The 22768-nt window shown below is 37.0% G+C and overlaps 1 protein-coding gene across 1 annotated transcript; it reads right to left on the reverse strand.

Moving 5' to 3' along the window:
* Window positions 1–1112: 1112 nt before the first annotated feature.
* Window positions 1113–18848, reverse strand: LOC145767589 (transmembrane protein 26-like). The gene is made up of 8 exons (XM_082579443.1): window positions 18827–18848; window positions 17394–17558; window positions 14358–14482; window positions 13473–13611; window positions 12025–12116; window positions 10863–11057; window positions 10424–10619; window positions 1113–1720 (listed from the first exon to the last, which is right to left on the reverse strand). Exons 1-8 carry the CDS (start codon window positions 18843–18845, stop codon window positions 1314–1316), a joined length of 1338 nt encoding a protein of 445 aa, XP_082435569.1. The 5' UTR covers window positions 18846–18848; the 3' UTR covers window positions 1113–1313.
* Window positions 18849–22768: the final 3920 nt, after the last annotated feature.

Below are 22768 nucleotides of genomic sequence, written 5' to 3' on the forward strand. Positions count from 1 at the left end.
AGTTGCAATCAGACTGAGATAGTTTATTTTTATTAACTTTATCTTCAATAAAAAATGTTTTTAACTGTAACTTCAGTAGCTTAACATTTTTCACATCCTTCACTCATTTAACTAATTGTTGTTTACTTCTCATTGGTGAGGATAATTCAATTTTCCATCGTATACGATTTGAATCATCACATCCATAATTAAATAAGCAATTTTGCCATTTTACTTAATTGCAAATGTATAACAAGTATAGATCGCCATGATAACAAGACAATTGTAATCAACAAATGTTTTAGTACCTAAAAAAATGACATGAAAGTATGCGCCACATATTTCGTTCGTTGAGCCAGTCATTGAGCTGTTTTACCAATGCATGGCTGTCACCGGAATTGATTGCGAAACTTTTTGCTGGTGGCTCTCAAGCTTGATGAAAATCGTTCTCATTATTCTCTTCATTTTATGTCACCAACCTGTTCAATCTTCTTCTCACATTGACGCAACGTTTGTTGATGTTAAGATTAAAAGATAAACTGGCTGGTATATAGTTCTGTTTTGTTTGCATAATCTGAGTTTAATTAAATTGGGCGGAAATTGTGTACGCTTTTTGAACTTTACATCTTAATTTTTCATGTTGTCAATATTATGTTTCTGGGGTGTGCCGTTTTCCTGCTGAACAGGTAATTTGTGTCGGTTTCAGTCTCTTGATGAAATCAATCGTACTGACTGAGGAAACGTTGGGAACAAAGCTGTTTTTACTTTTTAACAACTGGGATAGTTTAGTTTGCAGTTATCAACAGAACGCAAGATAATATTTTATCGGTTCGTATCGTTATTAACATGCCGTTGAAGCCACAATTTCACCACAGACGTTGAATTGGTGTGCTGTTGTGGTAGAGCTAGCTCTAGACACATTTATTAGTTTCACATTAGTAACAAAAGAGCTTGTATCGTACGTAAAAATGGTATTGTTTAGCATTTAGTATTATTTGTCCGAGCATGGCATGTGGCAAAAGAGGTGCAACGTACTCAAGGACACACAATGCTTGGGCAAAAACAAGAATTCTCAGATGGTGATCTACAGTATTGTAGCTTATAATCACAATTCTTCCTTTGAAATGATGCCCCCATTCACATTTAATCAAGCATCCTATTCATGTGAATAATTTAGTTTCGTTTCTTTGACAATGAAATGATCAAAAAACATGTCGTATGGATTGTTCAATGCAAGCACAAGGAATTGACGAGTCTATTTCATAGAAAAAAGGAAACACTTCATAAACTTAATGGTACAATTGTGATACGAAAAGAGAGTTGAGTATTGTTAACTAAACTGGCAACTTATTCCCGTTGGTTGGGGTTGGAACCACTTTTGGTGATCTTTTTTCTTTCACAAGTTTGCTTGTCGTATCGTTGTTAGGTTTATTTAATACTTTTGCAAACCGGTTCTTAGCAAGAGCAAGTGTCTTAACGGTGTCCAGTTTCTTAGCTGCTATTGTGCTCTCTTCTTCTTCTTCATCGTCTTCCTTTTTCTTTGTAGCAATGATGATGAGGCGATAGAATTGGAGTATGACAACTAGAAGATTCTTGCATGTAAAAAAAACGATCATCTGATGCAACACGTTCCTTCCTACCATGATGTAGAGCCTCATCGCGAGAAAGGGACCGTCTTGGAGGAGCAGGGTGGACATTATCCCCCAAACTTCCATGTTGGTGCAAAAAGCTTTGCATTTACCTGAAATTGAATAAATATATAAATATCTCACTAATGCAGCAGTTTCATCAACCACTTGATTCAAACCAAAGATTAAAATGTGCAAACGCTATATCCGAATAAGTTCTTGGTTGTTTGGTTGTCATTGATGATTTGAAATAAAAATTAACAATTCTGTGATATGAGAAAAAGACGCTTGTTCAATATTGTTCAACTTTAATGTCAACATAAAACAAAGCATAGCGTTTCATAACAAAAGCGAAAAGTAAAGCACGAAATGGGAAGCATGAAATTACATTGTAGCCTATTGTTGTAGAAATAAAATGTTTTGTATAATATGAAGCTTTATACTCTTCCATGATAGGAGTAATATAACACAGGCCAACACACTTTTTGTGTCAGCATAGTAAATGTCATTCTAGGGTTGTTACGGCCAATCTCTGTACAAATCAAACGTCATATAAAAACCGTTCAAGTCTACTGAATATTACGTCATGGAAGTTGCTAGAAAATGTGCCAAAATTGCACCATCGTTCATAGACTTGTGTCAAACCTGTTCAAACCTGTTTAAACCTGTTTCAGTTTGAAACCTGTTTAAACATGAAATATTGCATCAGCCTCTGGAGCAGGTGTTTGGATGACTTCATAATTGTCTTTCATTATTGCGTCACACTAACTGCTGACGTGCCTTTGAGTTATCACAAATTTTTCTGATTCATTCTTGAAGTTGTTTGTTGGAAGTCGGTCGCACATTTAACTGGTTTATTTGGTGCTTGCTAGCTGGACAAATTCTCCGTCTTTTATCCAATTAGTCTGGTTTGTAGTGACAAGTTTAAGTGGTGTACGGCGTTGCACCCCCTCGTTTTCGGTAGCCGCGGGCTAATTTTTACAGAAATACACTGTTTGAAAAGAAGTTCAAGTGTGTGTTTCTTCGGTCATTATATACAAACGAACGGATCCGGGAACTTTATGTTAAAATTTTCCCACGAAGAGATTATGGTTTACCGCTGTGACCAAGGGTATATTTTAGGTGTTGAATTCAAAAATCAGGTCAGATTTTTTCTGTCACATCAGGATTTTATGATATTTGATTGCTGTTTTGGTAAAAATTGGTAAAATTGCCTCCTGATCTATATTTGTAGACTATGGCGTTTCATGGAATTTGAACCCTTTTTTGTCAGCAAGGTCTGCGATAAAATCTAAATTCACCACGATAAAGTCTAAACTAAAGTATACACAAGAGATACAAACATAATATTAATAAAAACATTGAGGTACCGTATTTCAAGACCTGTTTTATTTATTTTATTTTTTATTTTATTGAAATCTGGTAACTTGAACTCAATTCTTCAAAGTTTATCTGCTAACACTAAACGTTCAACGTCCTTTTTTTTGCAAGAGTAGGCTACATTGTTATTTTTTTTGTGTTAAGAAGTAGGTTTGGTGGCTGTGCAAATTCCCAATGCCTATTTTAAACCTTTTGGTTTTGCCATCTTTTCCTTTTGTTGGTGCTACAGTTGTGTGTTTGTAATGTCATTCTCTTTATGTTTGCGCCAGCAAAGAAAATTAAATTGAAGAAATTGAATAGAATAGACACTTAAAAATAGGTTCAATTCTATAGAAAAAAGGAAATTCACATGCACATTTGGGAAACGTTACTCTGGGACAAACTTTCGCTTGCATGATTTTCGTGAATGTTGTGAGTGGACTTAGGATTTCCATTGATCTATCGTCTTAGGTTTTCCACACAAGCTTTACATGCAGTATGTGGAACCCATGATTTGTCCTGATCACCATGGCGAGTTTTAAAGTACCGTATGCAAGATATGCTTGTTTCACAAAAGTTGTTATGGTTAGGAATAGTATCTGCCACATATGTAACAAAAAACATCAGTGTCATTTTCACATTTTCTCCTTGAAGATCTCATCCTGCTACTTATTCACACCACAATCAGAATTAACACCTTGCTAATATGAAAAAATCTGAATACATGAAAATTCAAATAAGAATGAGTTATAGACAAGTTTCACATAAGCTTGAATCTCTACGTTCAGCGAAAAAGATAAAACCGATGTTATATATCAAAAAGTGGAGTGGTACTAAACAATAAACATTTAGGCAAAAGTGAATGTAACCCTGCCGCCTGCCTGTAAGGCAGGGGTCAGGAACCTACGGCTCGCGAGCCATATATATGGCTCTTTTGAAGACGGCATCTGGCTCACAAAAAAATCCAATCTTCCAAATTGCACACCGCAAAAGTTTTATCCTAACTTTTTATTACAGTTTAGAGCTGTAAATACGCTCAGAATGCACCAAATTAATTATAATTTTTTATTTTTGTTGGTGGGGGAGACCCCCCAAACCCACCGCTATTTTTCTCTTCTTGCGAAGACGCGTTCCCACTTTCAAAACTTCATCAGTGCCACCACGTGTTAATTGTATTAAGTGTTAAAGCATTACAGTGTAACCTATGGCTCTCACGGAAATGTATTTCCAAAAATGTAGCTTTAATGGCTCTCTTACTCAAAAAGGTTCACGACCACTACTGTAAGGGGTGGTTTGTGGACAGTTCTCAGAAGGGTACATAAGTTGGATGGTCTACCATAGACAGATGGTCTACTAGCCAGCAGTGATGTACGCGCATACAAAAAATATTGACGCCGTCAGCGCAAACGCAAACGTTCGAAAAACTATACGCCGCATGCGTTAACGCAACTTGTAAAAAAAGTTGGCGGCGTCAGCGTTAGCGCAAACTCATTTTGTTTGCTAGGTGCCAAATATTCACACGGTATAAACCACTCGAAACAACACACACTTTTCAAGCCACTTTGCGATTTCTCGTTACAAGAAATTATCTTTTTGGCCGGAAGGCACATCTGGCATTGAAAATATAAGTTTTTGCCTTTCGAAGAAGAGAGCTTAAAATACTTTTCCATGTAGGGCCATGGATTTGTATTATCATGCTCCATTTCACTTGGAAATTAGTATTACCGTAAGTTATTCCCTGAATACAATAGTGTAGTGTAAGAAACTGTAGCATATGCCTATCAAGAAAATTGTAGTATTATACTAATTAACTGTCGCTCCTAGTAATATACTAACTGTCGCTCCCTAAAAATCCATTATAAAAAACACTATTTTTAAAATAATTCCGTTTGAATGAGACTAATGTTGCTTTTAATGCCATAGTTCTCTTAGTAAGCTCTATGCTTTTTTGTGATAAGATTTTTAAAAAGTGGGTTAATGGAAGACAAAACTGCCAGACACAAGCAAGTTTAGATTCTGAACTGCACAACTCTTTGTTATTAGCATTCAGTGATAGTTAGCATTACTAGTGTTATTAGAGGTAGCCTAATCAAAAGCCTCTCACAATTGGCCCCTGGATGCATGTTTTGCTAAACTGTTCATCAAGTTACAAAACATATATAATTACATACTTACGCAACAGACTGTATAAATTGTCAAGTAAAAATTACCTTAGCTTGATAGCCTACTGTATGTAGGCCTACACATTACTACGCTACATAGCCTACAACAAGAATAACCGGCAAAGGCAAAGTAATGTAGGCTACTACATATAACATACAGAGTACAACATCATGCAAGCAATCACGGTAGGAGACCAAATATTTGACTTTGTTTAGATTTAGATACATAGTCTGCACTGCTCATTGCCTGAGAAGTTTCTGATTTGCCCCAAAATGCAAGACTTAACTAATATAAATTAAAGTGCTCACAATTGCTTACAAACGCCTTCAACACTGCTTGACTAAAAAAACTTCACACTACGAAGGCAAGTCATTGTTTACATTTTTTACATGGAGCGACATTACCAACCTACCTACTTGCTGACATTACATTCCTGTTCTGACCCGTAATTTACTAAGTATTTTCTCAGTAGGCCTAAGTTGTTTTAACTGATTCTTTCTTTTTTTCTGCAAGACGTCAGTCTCCACGTGGGACTCTAGCGTCAAAGGCAGTAGTGCGATATACAAACAAACTCCAGCTGACTGAACAATAGATGACACTGTGACACAACACTAGAACAATGGGCAATTGCAAGACGTCAACATTTCGCAGTTTGACAAAAAAATTGCAAACAACAACTAAGACATTAAAAAGTATGCGTTGACGCTATGCGCTAAAAAACCGCGAAAACTTTACGGCGCATCCTCAAGCGCAAACTATCCAAAAAAATGTGGCCGCAAGCGTTAGCGCAAACAAAAAGTCTACGCCGCAAATATGCGGCGTAGAATTTGCGGCGCATACGTACATCTCTGCTAGCCAGATTGTCTAGGTGACTTTTTTGTACAGTGGACCATCCAGCTAGGGGGCCTTCTGACTAGTGTACCTTCTGAAGATAGGTCGGTCACTCCAATCATAAGCGTAGCCAGGGGGGGCGAGAGGGGCCATAGCCCCGCCCCCAAATTTTCAAAGTTTGGATTTCGAAGTTGAACCCTTTGTTGAAAATATAATACAATTTGTATAAATTTATATCGTTTTCCAAGACATCTGGCTATTAACACCCCCCAGGACTTGTTTTAGACACACAGAAAGACACCAATAAATTTTGTAAATTGTAAATCGCGCAAAATTTACGCGATTTACGCTTTTTTGAACTAATCTGTGGAAGCAATTTCAGAATCGCTTACTCTGTTGGTTTTTTTTGTAGTTTTTGTGTAGCTGAGTTTTGTGTTCTCTAATTTTAGCCGCAGTTTTTGCCCGTTCGTGTGTAACAGCTACCTTTAATAAGTTAATATCTGTTTATCTGTCTATAAATTTCATACAAATATTACCCTGAAAGTGTTTCCAGACAGCGCTATAATCCATTATTTGAGTGTAATTTTGCAAAAATTTTCCGGGGGAGCATGCCCCCGGACCCCCCTAGAATACAGGTGCCTTCGGCACGCTCTAACCCCCCATCAGTTTTATTGCTTTCCTTGCTTAACCCACCAAGATACGCCACTGCACATCAGGTGGCGATGTCTTCAATTAAACACTTTGTCGTTCTCTTCAATTCATCAAATATTTGGCCCCCCCAAATTTTTTTTCTGGCTACGCCACTGACTCCAATGGTCATGGTGTCATCATACATCTCCAAATGTTACAAAATAAAATTTTTCCATGATTGTGACAAATTTTCAAACACTATTGGCTCCTAAGGTCTTTATAAATCGGTAACAGTAAAAGAAAATTGGGCCAAAAAGCCAATATTATGAGAAAAAATATCATGAAAAAATCTCAAAAACCAGATGACGTGATGGGTAAAATCTGATGTGATTTTTGAAATCAGCAGCCTCAATATACCCCAAATCACATCTTACATTGCAGACCACAAATTTTTTTATCTTGTTTGTTGGCCTGTGTAATCGATCTCTGCAGAGCCGGATTTAGCTGATGGAGGACCCGGGGCACTTTTAGATCGGGGGCCCTCCGTGCAATAAACTTTTAGAGGTGCCGTCGTGAAAAACCACCTCTACGTCTACAGTAGCATTAATCCAGCACTGCACAGCATTTTGCAGAAACTTCAAAAAGTAAAAGAAAGAAAAAAAAACAACATAAAATCACATCTTGTCCACGCCGGGGGGCCCTTCAAAAGGGAGGCTCGGGATACCTGTACCCTCTGCCCCTCTAAATCCTGGCCTGGATCTCTGCAACTTTCACAAATAACGCTTTCAACACCAGTAGCGTTGACAGGGGAGTCCAGGAGGTACTTTTTGACCTGGACCCGGGATAATTTTAGGGGCCTGGAACCTTTTCAAGAGGTTCGGGAACTTGAAGAAGCCACTGCGCATTCTTTAGGTATAGTGCGTTTTTTGAAGTTTGATTTGAATCTCATTGGTACCGGGCCTAAATTATCCTCTCGTTGTTCCTAAAACTAAAAAAGAAAATTGTTGAATAATGTGTCATGCGTAGCGTTGGCAAAGGGGTAGCCTACTTTTAGACCCAACCGAAGATAATTTTAGGGGCCGAAAAATTGAAAAAAACACCACAAACTCTTTGGGTAGGCTATAGTGCGTTTTTTTCTTAAAATCGAGTTTGAACCTTTGCATGCCTCAGAAGAAACAAGTATGTGTTTAGATTTTGACAAGATGTTTTTTGATCATTAGTTGAAAACTTTTCGTATGACCAGATCCTGATTCAAACCTACGTGCGTGGTTAAGGTGTTTCTTTATTTTTTTTAAGTCAGTAAACTAAAAAATAACAAGTGAATAAAAAGATATCAGTAACCTTTCAAGTATATGTAGCTCAACACAAGGTGAAAATTACAGGACTTCTAACTTTTTTTGTTATTAGTTTAAAGAAAATGTCTAAAAAGACATTCTTTTTTTCGTATGAGAGGTTGGCTTTTGGACTATCGTACGTTTCATTGGGGTCAAATGTGCGGGCATTCTTCGAGCAGCCACTTCATTGCAGAGTCCTCCAGCGTTGACAGGTCAACTGCCCTTGTAGGAGTAAACATCGGGCAGTGGTAGAGGATGTGGTCTGCTGTCTGTTCCTCTGCATCATAGTTGCATGCCGCAGATGTTGATAGGCTCCATTTGTGCATCAAGGATGCGAAGCGCCCAACACCCGTGCGGAGGCGATTCAGGCTTACCCAGGCAGGTCGGCTGAGCTCATTTTCTGATGGGTTGGGTCCAGCGCCTGGGAGAAAGGTGTGGAGTCTGGAGGTGTTGTGTGTCCACTCCTCTTTCCAGGTATTAGTGATCCAGGATGAGGCACTGGTGTTGTGCTCCAGCAAGGATTGTGCTTGAGCAACAAAGGGGCTTCTCGATTTGAGGCGTTTATTACCGCTCTGGTGATGTAGCTGTAGAGCGCGTGGTGTGGCTCCAGTGACAGGCGAGCCAGGGAGAGTGTGGCAGCTTTGCGTCGAAGCTCAGCAGGGGCGATGTCTGAAAGAACTGGTAAAAACTCAGGTGTTGGTTTCAGGCATCCCGATGCAATACGCAAGGCGTCGTTGATGGGTTTGTCGAGCAAGTGAGTATGAGCACTACGACACCATACAGGGGCGCAGTACTCCGCGGTGGAATGGACAAGAGCCAGGGTTGCGGTGCGCAGAGTTGTTGCTGTCGCACCCCAGCTCGTACCTGCCAGTCGACGAATAAGGGCAACGCGTGATGTTACTTTCTTGTGGAGTGATTCCAAGTGGTGTAGTAAAAAGACATTGTTAACTGCGGACAAAGGTCGATGTTTCATCTGATGTTTCATTTTCTCAGAGCAGTGAAATGAGGCCGGAGAGTTCTCTTGGATTGCTTCAAAGTTTTGGATGAGATGATGATTAATAAGCCAAATAAGAATCGATTTCAGTTTTAATTTTGAACTTCAACGAAACGTATTTTGTTTATTCACTTGTTGATTTATTCATATCAGTTTTTATCCTCTGTGGATCCTTGGGCCAATCCAAAACATGTTTGCTGACACACCCCTTCTTTATTGTACCAAGTTTCAGAGTTGAGCAGCATCTGAAAGCACTTATTTTATTTCATTTTTTGAACTGTATTATCAATTTGATGGCTGTTTTAACTTCGACTAACTTTTATGCTGACACCAATTTAAAATGTTTTCAATTGTCATTTTAAATGTAGGTTGCAAGGAAAGTAAATTATTTGAACTTTAGCTCGATCAAGATGAGATGAATAATGCAGGGATTTCTTGTCAACTAACATGTAAACTTTTTTTTCTTCTTTTGCATTTTCGACCTTTGAAATTGGAAAATGATTTTCTGGCAAGAACACACCATCACCATCAAAAATTAAAAAAGTTTACTTGTTGCGTTAGCACAGTTAAAAAATACTTTTGTGAGTTTATCTTTTGATCTCTCTATAAATTATTCAAAAACATATTCCTAGATTTTATTACTTGTACTACCGTATTTGGTTGACTGAGCAGTTCTGTCATCGAAAGCTTATTGTTTCATTGAAGCGCTTTTGCGCTGCCAGCCAGTTGCTTCGAACCTTTGTTAAGGGTAGGTAAAGTTTGTGCTGCAGTTGGATAGATTACGAATCAAAAAACATTAAAAAATAATGGAATTAATGGCATATGAATTGATGGCAGCGATGAAACCAACTTTTTTAATTCAACAGTTTGAGCTTATGTTCTCTATCTTCTATCTTTTGAAAGAACTGCAGAAACTGCCGGTAACAAGGGCTACACAACAGGCAGCAGGAGAAGTACGTGACTAGAATCACAAAATCATAATACTGTAATAACAGCAGCATGAAGAGCAAATTTAAAATAAAAGCTTTTACCCCCCTTGCAACTTGAGTTGACTTCAGGTTGGGATTCAAAATATAAAAAACAAATGTAATAATATAAAAAAATAAAAAAGATGATGCCCAAATCATTGGGGGGGGGGGGGGGGGGGGGGCGGCTGCCCCGTTTGCCCCCCCTCTGCCGGCGCTACTGATTACAGCCTTTTAATGGAAATTATTTTGTACACAAATTATTTCATAAAACTAGAGTGAGCACTATTCCTTCTCCTTGCTTAGATTGTCTGTCAAACGTAGAGAAATTTAGACCATTAGTCAAAAGTTTGTCCACCTCTTGGTTATTTGTACTTATTGTGGTTTCTTGGCAGCCGATTATAGCAAGAATTGACAGCAAAAAAGTTGACAGCCAGGAAGAATACTCCTTTCTACACATTGTGGTTGCAATGTTAATGGTCATCTGCATTGTGTTTCAACAGTTCCAAGCTAATATGTTGTAGGCCTTTTCTAACTTACTTTCGTTTTCAGGTTCCTCTTCCACCACTGCCACCGGAGATTGCACGCGACTCGAACTTTCGTCTCCGTAGATGCCCACGGCACGAGTTCGACGAGCCTTTGCCGCAGTGAGCACCAACGTGAATTGCAAAGTGCTCCACGTCCAAAATCCCATTATAATAATAATGATGGTGCGGTCACAACGTACGGACAATTCCTGAACAATAAATACATTGCTAACGTTACAAACTGGGTTAAACAGTACAAATCCATTGCGACTTCAGGCATCTACAGTATTTCAAAAGACAGCTATTATATCATATTGAATAAGATTGTTCGCCAGGAATCTAATTCCAAATTAATACTGTAGTGCATTTTTCAAAATTGTATATAGTAAGCTAAAATAATACAAACAAACTGTCGAAAAATTGTCGATGTAATCTCATATCAACCGACCAACCTTCACAGTCTCCGTAACAAACTCAAGGATATCTGCTCCTACTCCGATAAACACAAGGAGCAATTGAGACAGCTCGTCACGAGAAATGCCCTCTCCTGTTGGAAGAAGCCACCGTCCAATGATGAGGATGAAAAGAAGAAGCTGATGGAGGACAAGGACCCATGTCGTGGGAGTGAAAATGTTTACTCTTCCCAACTGTGGAGGAAACAAAATTAAATTGACAGCTGTTGAAATCAAAAGTAGTTCAACAGTTTTGCACCATTGTGGTTGACCTTCTGACAGACATGCCATCATATAGCATATGGCTTAGTGGTTGAAGTATAATATCAAAAATAATATTAGAGTATAAATCAGAGGGCATAAGTTCGATACCCTGTCGGTTTACAACAAGCCTTTTTAAAAGTTATCATAGATCGATCTTATTCTGGCTTGGCACTCTGCAAAGGAAGAAATTCAAGAAAAAATTGGGCTTTTGGTTACGCGCTTATCGTCACATGTTTGCTTATATTTTCTAAACGGACAACGTCCAAGAGTGAATTGAGTTATTGAACTGTTTTTATAAAACGGCAGTAGGTCTAAGCGATGCTTGTGGGAAGCTAACTCTTCTTTGAGATTATGGCGTGAAATTAAATTTTATTGTAATTATATAAAATCAAAGTTCCGCGATTCGAATAACATGGATTAAATAAGTAAAGTTGAAAAAGAATATGAGATTGTTTTTATTTCGGAGATTAATCTTCTAACAACGTTATAACCTGATTTTCAACAATAACGACATGTCATGTTGCAGTAGCTATGAAGTTATTCTTTTAACACATTGTATGTCATTAATTCGGTTTATATTGTAAGTTATGATGATATAAAGATTGCAGAAAAACGTTCTCAAATTAGTCTTGTCAACTTTGAAAAGTTCTTCCAATTTAAAATCTGACAATTAGCTCCAGTAACCGCAACAACTCCTCTCATTGATGTACAAAGATGCACTAGACATTGAGACAAGACAAAGCAACTTCGTTAAAAATCAGCAAGTAAATAATTAACTCATAGTTGTTTCAAGTTCATGCAAGATCGGTGCTGAAATTACTTATCATGTAACAAACAGATGCAAATGAAAGAAAAGACAGTTTCGAGCATTAGCTTTCTAAACAGTTATCCATCTTACCAAATTATCCAATACTTTCTTAGCTTCGTCTATCTGATTGAGCACACCACCACCATCTGATCTAGTCGTCTGGTCTTCAATAGTAGTAGGGACTGTGGTTGCCGAGACCGTGGTGAACATCTAAAATACTTTTGTCTTAAAACATGTATTGTTTTGTTTACAAAGTAAAATTTATGCAGCACATTTTCGAATTGCTAACGAAAATGAGACAGCAATACAGTGCACTCTTGTATAGAATGTGGGAAATAACAGAGAATGAATTTATCTGACATTGCGCATGAAACATGATCATGTAGATGCGTGAAACTTTAGGTCTAACATATTTTCTGTTCACAATACAGTAATTTTTTGTAGCATACACCGAAGGAAATGTAAAAGCGTTTGCAAAAGATGTAAAAAGTAGACATAAGCAAAGTGTCGATACAGCATAAGTCTATTATCAGATTCTGCTGTGATACAAATTAAGGGGGGTGAGAGAAAATGACAATTGGTCAATTGAAGAAGTTTGGCTGGCAATAAAACAATTTTGAATGAGGTTAGACTAAAATTTACTATTGAGGCATAGAAAAGAGGTTGCAAATTCGTGATAACGAAAACAGGGTAAACATGCTCCAAATGGTCAGGGGTTCATTTTTTGACTGAAGTGCTGCTTATTACTCAAGTTATTTTTCATTTGTCATAAATTTTATAATTAATATTATGCTTTTTCACTAAGGCTTAGTGACTAAGCGATGAAAGCAACCTGAGATAATAAACAGTTAAGTTTACGGCTTAGTTAGTGATGCTGCAATTTTTCAAGCACAGCAAAGGAATCAAACGTTTTCAGGCAAATTTTGCTTTTAAAAATTCATTATATTTACAACTTGATAAAATGACGTCGCTTTGTTGCAGACTACTAACACTGGCAACGTCATCGAGAAATTTTGTGAGAATGTTGGTAATTGCTGCACTTAAAGACGTTGTAAAATTCTTCAAATGAGCTTTTTATTGTCTTGCATATAAGGTCTTTCTCACAGCTTTGCAGTGAATTCGCAAAATAAACAGTCTACTTTAGTAGGCCTATTACCCAACTACAACAAATTACCACGTAAAACTGGCGTAAATGTGCAAACAGGAAAATATACCATAAAAGTTCTTTTTTTAGAAGAGTGGTTGATCAGATGTAATTTATCATTCTTCTACACATTTTGAACGTGACAATTAGAGCTACTCAGGTAACACAGTAAGCTTTAAAATTTAGACAGTCGACTTCGTTGACCGGGTCTGTGCTGGTGATTCAAAGCTAGTGAAGTAGTCTAAATCTAATCCAAATGGTAAGACTGGGTAGCGGAGGACTTTCTCAGTTCAAAAATTAATATCGCGATAACTGTACAGTACTGTAATTTGTGAAAACGTCAATTTTCGGCAATAATAATAGTAACTTTTAGCCAGTGGTTTATTTTCACAACTTACCGACAAGTTCTGAAGAGTTTCTAAATACTTCAGTTCAAGTTGACAAGCATCCCGAAGCCTTGTCTTGTTTTCAAGCAATTCGACTGGGTCGTCATAAACCATGCTCTTGAAGTTTCTGTTGCATCCAGGTGCCGACTAAGAATTGCAATCGGTAAAAATCTCTTACTCATCCCAAAAAACTACCCAGGTCAACATTCTTCCTGAAATTACCTCCCTATCAAATAGTTTCAATTTGATTTACCTGACATCTTTTTTTCTCTGGTCATATCTACTAGAATGGACGTTTTCCATGGAGATTATTCCCGGGGAGGGGGGGTAGAGGAGTTTATCAGCGTGATATTTGTCTACTTTTACTAATAGCCTAATGAACCGGTTGACAATTTTCAATGCTTTCTAATGTCACAAAATTTCAAAGCGATCATCTGATTAAGAATATTAGCCTTTAGTAAAATCTTCTTACTATTAAACGAGTATTAAGTAAAACACTTTGATTACTATTTGGGTACCGAATCTTATCTTCAAAAATGATTATTAATTTCTAAAAAAGTTGAAAATATAAATAAAATGAATAATGTCGTTACTACAACTGCTACAAACTGATATTACAGTATTTCTGATTTTCATCATAAAACGCAACTATGGCAAGTCGCACAAGTTCGAGATGCAAGAATTATATGAGGCTTAACTAGTACATTTGAAAAATGGCAATGCTTGTGTTGTGATTCCAACTTCCCAGACAACAAAATCAGTGATTTTGCTGTCGGGGTCTATTGCATATAGTCCAAAATCGCTAAATGCATGTTTGTACAGCGTGATATATGAACGACGACATCAAACTTTATTGCAATACAACACGTTAGTTCAACTTAAGCCTTCGGTACCGCGTTTCCCCAGAACTGGTCGCTGCAGTAATGGACGATTTGTCTGGTTTCAAAGTTCTTCAGTTCTAGGAGCCAAATCGATGGAACAATTCCACTCAAGTACAAAACCACACAGGGACTGATCCTGAAATGAAAATGACTTTATCAAATATTTATTCTAGATGGTATGGTGCGGTCAATGTCGAATCTTTTATTTACAAGAATAACTATAGGTGTAACACCTGCTCATTGAAACAAGCGGGTGAAAAATCATTTTTATTTATATTTATTTATTTACGAGAAGCGAACACAAAAAATACTCGTACGCTTAGATTTTTATTTGCTTTGACAAAGCTTTCATCAGACGATTTTTATTGTGTTTACGTCAATGGCGTAGCCATTAGTTTGCTAGTTGTTTTTTTCCTCTTTGAAATGCGTGTGACCTCACTTTATATTTAGCTCAAAAAACTATAATAAAAGTAGAGTTGAACACTGTCATTATCTGTAGACAACAATCATTAAAAGCGCCCTGCGCACAGTACCCGGATGCCTGTACCACACACCATTGGACAATCTCCCCATTCTTGCTGACATCCAACATGCTAAGCCTCGTCGCAAAGAATCCACTGTCTCCGCCGACGGGCATTGGAGCCCAACCATATTATTTACTCCAAGGTCTGTGCTCCTTCAACCGAGTACCCCCGTCGACTGAAGTCAAACACCCATTCATACCAGCCGCTCAACTTCTGCTTAAAGAAGCTGACGAACAAAATATCTCTGCTGCTAATTTGGCGGACCATAGCCTAAACGGAAATCAAGTACCACGAGACTCCATTCGTTCATCTCCGACATCCATCCTATCGCATGACGACGCTATCGAGACGGGCATGGGTGCGTCTTAACCGTCTTCGTACGGCCTCGTGCTCTTCCTTTCAATCATGGGGAATGCGGTCGCTTCTTGTTAGTGAGGTGCCGAGGACAGCTCCACATCATCACTGATTGTACAATTTTTACCCGCCTATGAGGGAATGGGAGGTATGCGTGTCCTGGATCATAAAGCACTGTACATAAAGGATGCCTCTCCTCATTGGTGTGTGGTGGAATTTTGCTGACGTCACCAGAACGAGGGGAAATTTCAATAAAACAAAAGTTTCCTTGCTTCTTACCCCCTTCCACAAAGCTTATTAGCAATATAACTATTTTGAAACAAATTCTCACCAAGTCCTAAACATCTTACTGAATGATCTTTTATACAATACTTGCTAGAATACCTTCCATTGCACCAAACTAGCTGGAAATAAAAACATCTATTTAGACCAGGGGTGTGCAACGTGCGGCCCGCGGGCCAAATGTGGCCCGCGAGGAAAAATTGTGTGGCCCGCAAAGATGTGCCAATTTTGAATTGCGTGCGGCCCGTGAAACGTGTTTATAATTTAGTTTAGTACGTGTGAACAATTCATTGTGGAGTGGATTAAGCCTATTATAGATTTCGCACCTTCTATTAACCATTTTAGAAATCTCTCAGCGGCCACCGCCAATCCATTGCGTTTAATTATCTGGAACGTAAAAATGTATGGTCACATAAAAGGCTTTATGAACAAATTACAACTTTGGAAAGCTCACATGCAGATAGGAAATCTTTTCCACTTTCCAACTTTGAGAGACTATGGAATGCATCCTGAGAAGAAAACTAAATTTGAAAAATTGTTGTATGAATTTTTGGCTCTTCAAGGACTTCAAATCTCATGAATATTTGTTTGGTATATTCTCTTCGCCATTCAACACAGACATTGACAAAGCACCATCTGATATCCAGCTTGAACTGATTGATCTTCAAGAGAAAACGGATTTGAAAGCAAAGTATTTAGAAATGAATTTTGGCGATTTTTACCGAAAACATCTCAACCAAGATGACTTTGCACATTTGAAAAAAATCTATTGCTTCAAAAATGGCTCTTTTTGTCTCAACGTATTTGTGCGAAATATTTTTTCTAAAAAGGGCCTCATGAAATCTCCCTATCGATCGGTTCTGACAGACGAACACTTGGAAAATGGACTTCGAATTACCAGCACTTTCATTAAAGTAAATTTGGAAAAAGCGTCGGGAAAAGAAGCCAGCTGCAAACTTCTCACTGAACTCGTTTAAAGACTATGTGATAATAAATTGGAATAACAGTTTTCTTCAAAAATTTATGCGTCTTAACTTATTATTTCTGCAAGGAGTTAACCCCTAATAATGCCATAAGAATAACATGAATAACAAAAAAACTACTTTTTTGTGCCTGCAACTAACTAGAAATCATATATTAAATAACCGTGCGGCCCGCGGTTTCACCCAGTTATTTATATCTGGCCCTCCCGTAATAAAGGTTGCACACCCCTGATTTAGACGATAGAGCATTTTCCTTCCTAGCTTACAGTAGGCTACATAGAAAATGTTGGCAATTCATTAGATGGTAAGTTTAGATGCTAACGTTGGCGCGCAGAAGATTTGGTCATCATCGCAATACTGCGATCTTAAGGAGTGTTCAAACAAACCGTTTTCTAAAAACCAAGTAAGCTTTCTTTAAATGAAAGGTTTATTTTTAGACTTAGTGTGACCTTCCACACACAGATTATTCCAAATACTTTTTTTACCCATTTTCGAATCGAATCATTTTTATGTAGCCTACCATATGAAAATATATTGCGAATATTTTGTTACGTTTTTAGTCAATAGTAACTGTATTGGATGTAGTCTACATAGTCCTACAAATAGGGCTATTTCTGGTATTTGTTTGTCTTTATGCTTGACACCATATTTGTTTATCAGGTATGCACGAAATAGATTCCGATTGGATATAAGTTTCTGCTTTTATAAGTTAGGGTTTATCACTTAAAGTACTTATATGCAGCCTACCATATCTATAGGTCTGTTTCTAGCACTTGTTTTCATGTGTGCTTGGATATAATGAATAGCCTTTACCTGCACGCGAAACAGGTTGTGATTGTATAGAATTTCTGTCTTTTTAAGGCAGTTTTAGTCAGTTAATCGCTAACCATGTTAAAGTACTTAACATTTGTATTCTTCTCCTCCACGTATTCCGACAGTGAAAAGCGCTTCCACCACCAAGAGCCCGATCGGCACCAGAAGAAGCCAGTATTCCACTTTATCCCACTCTGTTTGTGCTCTCCAAATCCCAACCAATCCATGTGCGGCAAACAGAGCTCTTGTCACTAAAGCTTTTTGAACAAAGCGAAGAAAATTATAACGTTTCTAATCAGATGCTGAACTACGGTTTACAAGAAGCTTTTTAATCTTGATAAATTTTCTACGGAAAATCACCACAGAATAAATATTGTCAAATGTGTGTATAAAAATCCGGCATTCAATTCACTTCTTAGCTTTTGAAATCATAATGAATTGATAAGATGTGAAGTGAAAACAAGAGGAAAAAACTAATTAAAACTTTGTCAGAGATTTTAACATAGTGCAGACAAGTTATGAACAACATTACTCGCTTATGGAAATTATGGGTGGTAGACAGAGCTGTTCCGGCTTTTAGGTCTATTCAGTTCTACACTTGTTATATGCAAATACTGTAACAGTAACGAATACAGGAAGAGTACGTCTCAAATGAAATGCGCAAATGCTCTGTTAATAGCAAATTCTTATCTGTAGACTTTAGTAGGCTACTAGACTGAAGTAAATCTCTCTCCAATCTTAATGTTGGTGGTAAAAGGGCAACTGAATTCTTTGGCCAGTAGTAAATTTATAGAAGGGAAAAGCAGTCTAGCGTTCTCCAAAATACATTTTTCAATCACCTACAATAAACTGAAAAGGTAAAGATGGCCTCATAATCACTATGCAGTTGCAGAGCATCAGCTGGTGCAAATGTTCTCAGTTTACATTGATAAAAGTACAGCAACCAACTTCTTTCTGTCGAATGCCTTTCATTCAGCAACTATAGGCCTATAAACACTAAATTTATCAAATCCAAAGTCGTTTAGGACATTCAACTTTGCTAAGGATCAAACCAAGTTCAAATTTCAAGCGCTTATACCCAGTATCCACCATATAGGCTACCATCGCATCAACTGCACGTTAATAAACAAATAAATTGATTTCAGTTAAAGTTAAGTCTTGTTAAAGCAAATAGGAGGTTAAAGATTAGAATTAATGCCGTTCAACTTTTTGTTCCTATAAAAAGAATTACAACAACAAAAGAGCAATACCAACAGCAGTAGACTACTCCTAAAAGTCTTTTATGTACCAATTGCAGATATAAAGTAATTTCTGGTGAGGACACAAGTACGTGTCGAAAACGTTTGAGTTTGTTTTAATTATTCTGTATTTTTTGTGTAATAAAATATGTTAAGCCTATTAAAGTTACTTTGTTTTGTATGTCTGTGATACAACAAAGCGAACTCTCTCTACCAAAGCTGATTCCTAATATTGAAGACACTACTTTGATAGGCTACTTTCAGTTGGTTTCAGTATTTTTGCTCACCTAATATAATATCCTTCATATTCCTTGTACCAGAAATCACACCACAAAATCTTTTTGTTTTCTTGCGCTTGCAATTCCTTGCTGGACTGGGCTGATTGCAACTTTCCTTTTTAGCAAAAAGATTTTCTTTTTCTGCAGAGGTGTTTGAAAAAGGAATGTCTTCTTCAACGAGTTTCAAATTTTTCCTGAAATATAATTTAGTTACTTTCAAAGCCAATTAGCCACAGTCACTCTTTTCAAATGTTCATCGCACCTTCAAGTGTGGAAAAATATATTAAATTCCACAACGACGCATCTTTTTTATTTTTATTGAGCTGAATGATATGCAAAACAAGATGTAGGCCTAGCGTCATCTTTGCAAGATTATGAAATCTATAAGGCAGTTAAAGCATTTGGTGGTGGTAGAATCGTTGAGTGGATATGAAGCTTGGGTTGAAACTTTTCTGATTGTACAATCATTTGAGCTAGGTCTTCACCTGATAATAATAATAATAATAATAACTGAATAACAAGATATGTTCTTCTAGTACAAACTAAGCTATATGCTACCACAAGATGTGTAAGGTGGTAATCTATTTTTATTCCAACGTTTCGTCAATCAGTCAGATTAATCAGTGAAGAAGTTAATCGCCTCTGATTGACGAAACGTCGGAATAAAAGTAGATTATCACCTTGGAACATATCTTGTTATTTAAATAAATGCCTGAAGAGCAGCCTAATTTAATATTAATGCTATGGTGTTATTTATTCTCGCTCTACAACTAATAAGGTTTTTTAGTGACAGAACTCATTTTTAATCAGATGTCATCACAATATTACCCGACTTATCATTACTACATTATGCAAGAAAGAACACAAATGGTACCGTTTTGACAGTAAAGTGTTTGGTATAACCAGACCTGGAATCGATCCCTAATCCACCAGCACTAGAGTAGAAGGTGATAACCACTGGGTCACTGACCTGGTGTGTTCACTTAGTGTTGATTGGCGAAAACCACTCATTATTACCCCAAAGTTGGAAAAAATTTTGTCGGCGGTCAAAAGAAAGGAATTGGTCATTTGGATCTTATTGTTGTCATAGGCTCTTGTACAACTAGAGTGTAACCCCTCACCCATGAAGCTTGGTAGTTTACATTTTTTTGTTATAGCCAGACAGTTGTTGTATCAACTCTGCACTTGGCAACCCAAAATATGAGATCTCGTTTACCTACCAGGTACATTGATCGTTTGTTTTGCTGCAAACTTGTAGGCTATCTAATATCACAAATTTGGTTATTTTATATGTGTCACAGTTCTCTCTATCTCTTACACGTAAAGAGACTTTGGAACGATTGATGACGTTTATTGGGATAGCAACCGTTAAACAGTGAATTAAAAGTCGAATAGGTCTACTTTAGAGATTGTAGATTGCTTCCAGAAATCCTTGAAGGACTAAACAAATGGTTCAGCGCTTTCAACAGACAAACAAATCAAATTCTGAACAGCAAACTTTTTCGTCGACTTCAAAATAGATAATTATACACTACTACTTGCAACAGTAACTTTCCAATTGGTAATAACTTCTACTTTTACAAACTATTCAATATCAAGATTCAAAGAAAATGAAGGGGTGTACCAGCAAACATCTATAGGATTGGCCAATGATACAAGAGAAGGATCCACAGAGGATACAAACTGATATGAATAAATCAACATGTGAATAAAAAAAATAAAAGTAACCTCTCAAGTACATGAAGCTCCACACAAAGTGAAATTTGCATGACTTTTGACTCTTCTAAAAATTCTAAAAATCATACTCAAATCACGTGACTATTTATAACAGGTTTGCCTTGATCAAAAGCATTCAGAACCGACACGGTAGTGTTACATCACACAAGAGCTCATTATTATGGTCAAAGTTTGTTCATAATAACACTTGAGGAACATTCTGCAATACGTCAGAATGTTCCTTAAGTCAAAGACGTTTCCAGAATCGTACGAACGCAAAATCTTCTAGAACTAGAAGCAATTGAGTTTCGCAATAGAAATAGCTTAATAAAAGGTTACTTTAAGACAGTAATCGACAATAACATCTCGTAAGTACACAAGTACACAATTAAAATTGCACACTTCTTCAAGAACAGAATGCAGCCTGCCGTGTGGGTTACATCTATTGATTGTGACGGTATGGAAAATGTATCAAATACAATAGTAGCAACGTAATAAATTGCAAGTTTTGACTAGCCTGGGACGTTTTCCAAGACAATTAGAAATTTTAACTTTTTCTGTAGATTTTGTATCGTCTTTTCGTATCATATTTCGGTCTCCACTCAATTGTAAGCATTCTCGTTTCGTCGATTCTACTTTTTTTTAGATCTTTGCAATTACATAGCTTGTGTAATAGATGGGTCTTTTTCGCTTTGATAGTAAAAATAAAATTGAATTGAAAGTAATCGGTGCTCCCATTTGCTGGAGTAGAATTATAAAAGTAGAGACATCGAAAATTATTGCAATCTTTTATGAAACTGAAAACCAATATCCACCGAACACTTTCACCACCGCTAGTCCATCTTTTTTAGATGTAACAAAGTGATTCTGCTATCTCTAAACCTCCATTTTGGATTCTCGATGCTAGAAGAATTGTCATATTGATTGATAAACCTGATTGTTTTTGCAATAGATTGAGTTTCGCTTTTAGCAGCATATTCGTTATTTACTTCACAAATGTAGGCTACAGTAGATACAAACGACCTGTTTTAACCTGATGCAGCGGGTTCTCTGTTTGTCACTAGCTTTAGAACACAGTTTCCTGGTAATGTGCAATGACAAACTTTAATTTATTTTCAATTTAATTAATTAGGCTTTCACAGTTTCTTGTAGTCAGCCAACCATCGAAAACTGCTTACCGAAAATCCATGACAGTAAATTACAGACAACGTGTACAATTGATGTATAGTAGCTGGTTAGGATCTGAATTAAAAATTTAAATAGCAGAAAACGTTGCTGGGATTTTTGGCATAGCTCATTACTTTTACCTGGACAAACAGTTATCATGCAAACGACAAATCTCAAAGCCTTTAACATTTTTTTTGCATTTCATTCTTACATTCTACAGGTTACTGACTTGTTCTTCCTGTAAATTTTTTCTACCTTTAGTTAAGTACCATGGCTTGGATTGCTTCCGCAAAACCTTTCCTTGATTCAATAAGCTCAAACGACTGATGACATTTAGAAACCATTTAACTTTATGAAGATTAAAATGTAAACAGCTTAGTTGGTGGAGCGCCTGACTTTACAAACAAGGAAACTACAAAATCAAGCGGTGTTATAGTTAGACTCTGGGGGTGCGTGCTTTGAGCAACGTATCTCAAGGACAGCTCTACATTCAGCGGCAATTAGTGGATTGAATAATTTACAGACAAAAACACTTTAACAGTCGTAAGCTTCACTCTGTCAAACTCAGTGACCGGGCCTGCGTCAGTGTTCATAGCTTCTACAAGTGTGCAAAACTGTAAGGATTTAGCTTTCCAAAAAGCTTTCTCAGTCCGAAGATAAAGATTTAAACAATCAGATCAAAATCAAATAGCATGTGTTGTTGGTTTAAAAAATCTGTACAATATCCTCGAAACTTTGAAGACAATTTTAAACAAGGTACTGTCTACAAAGCGAACACAAAGAAATCTTACATTACTCTTTTTTGCAATTAAATCAATTTTCAATCGTACCCGCTTTTTTGAGGAAAATCTTTTGATATAAAAGCATCTTTTTCCTCCATTGTTTAGAATTTTATTTCAAAATTCAAAATATTTAGGTCAACCTATATCCTTTTCAACGAAATGTGCTACCTTTATTCTAAAAAAAAGCTTCATATAAGCTAAATATTGCTTGAATAATTCATAAAACTATCAAATATTGAAAAAGAACCCTAAAAAGATCTCAATGCTGACGTTCGTTTTCATACAA

Source organism: Aplidium turbinatum, chromosome 3, assembly GCF_918807975.1.
Source record: "Aplidium turbinatum chromosome 3, kaAplTurb1.1, whole genome shotgun sequence".
Lineage (NCBI taxonomy): Eukaryota > Metazoa > Chordata > Ascidiacea > Aplousobranchia > Polyclinidae > Aplidium > Aplidium turbinatum.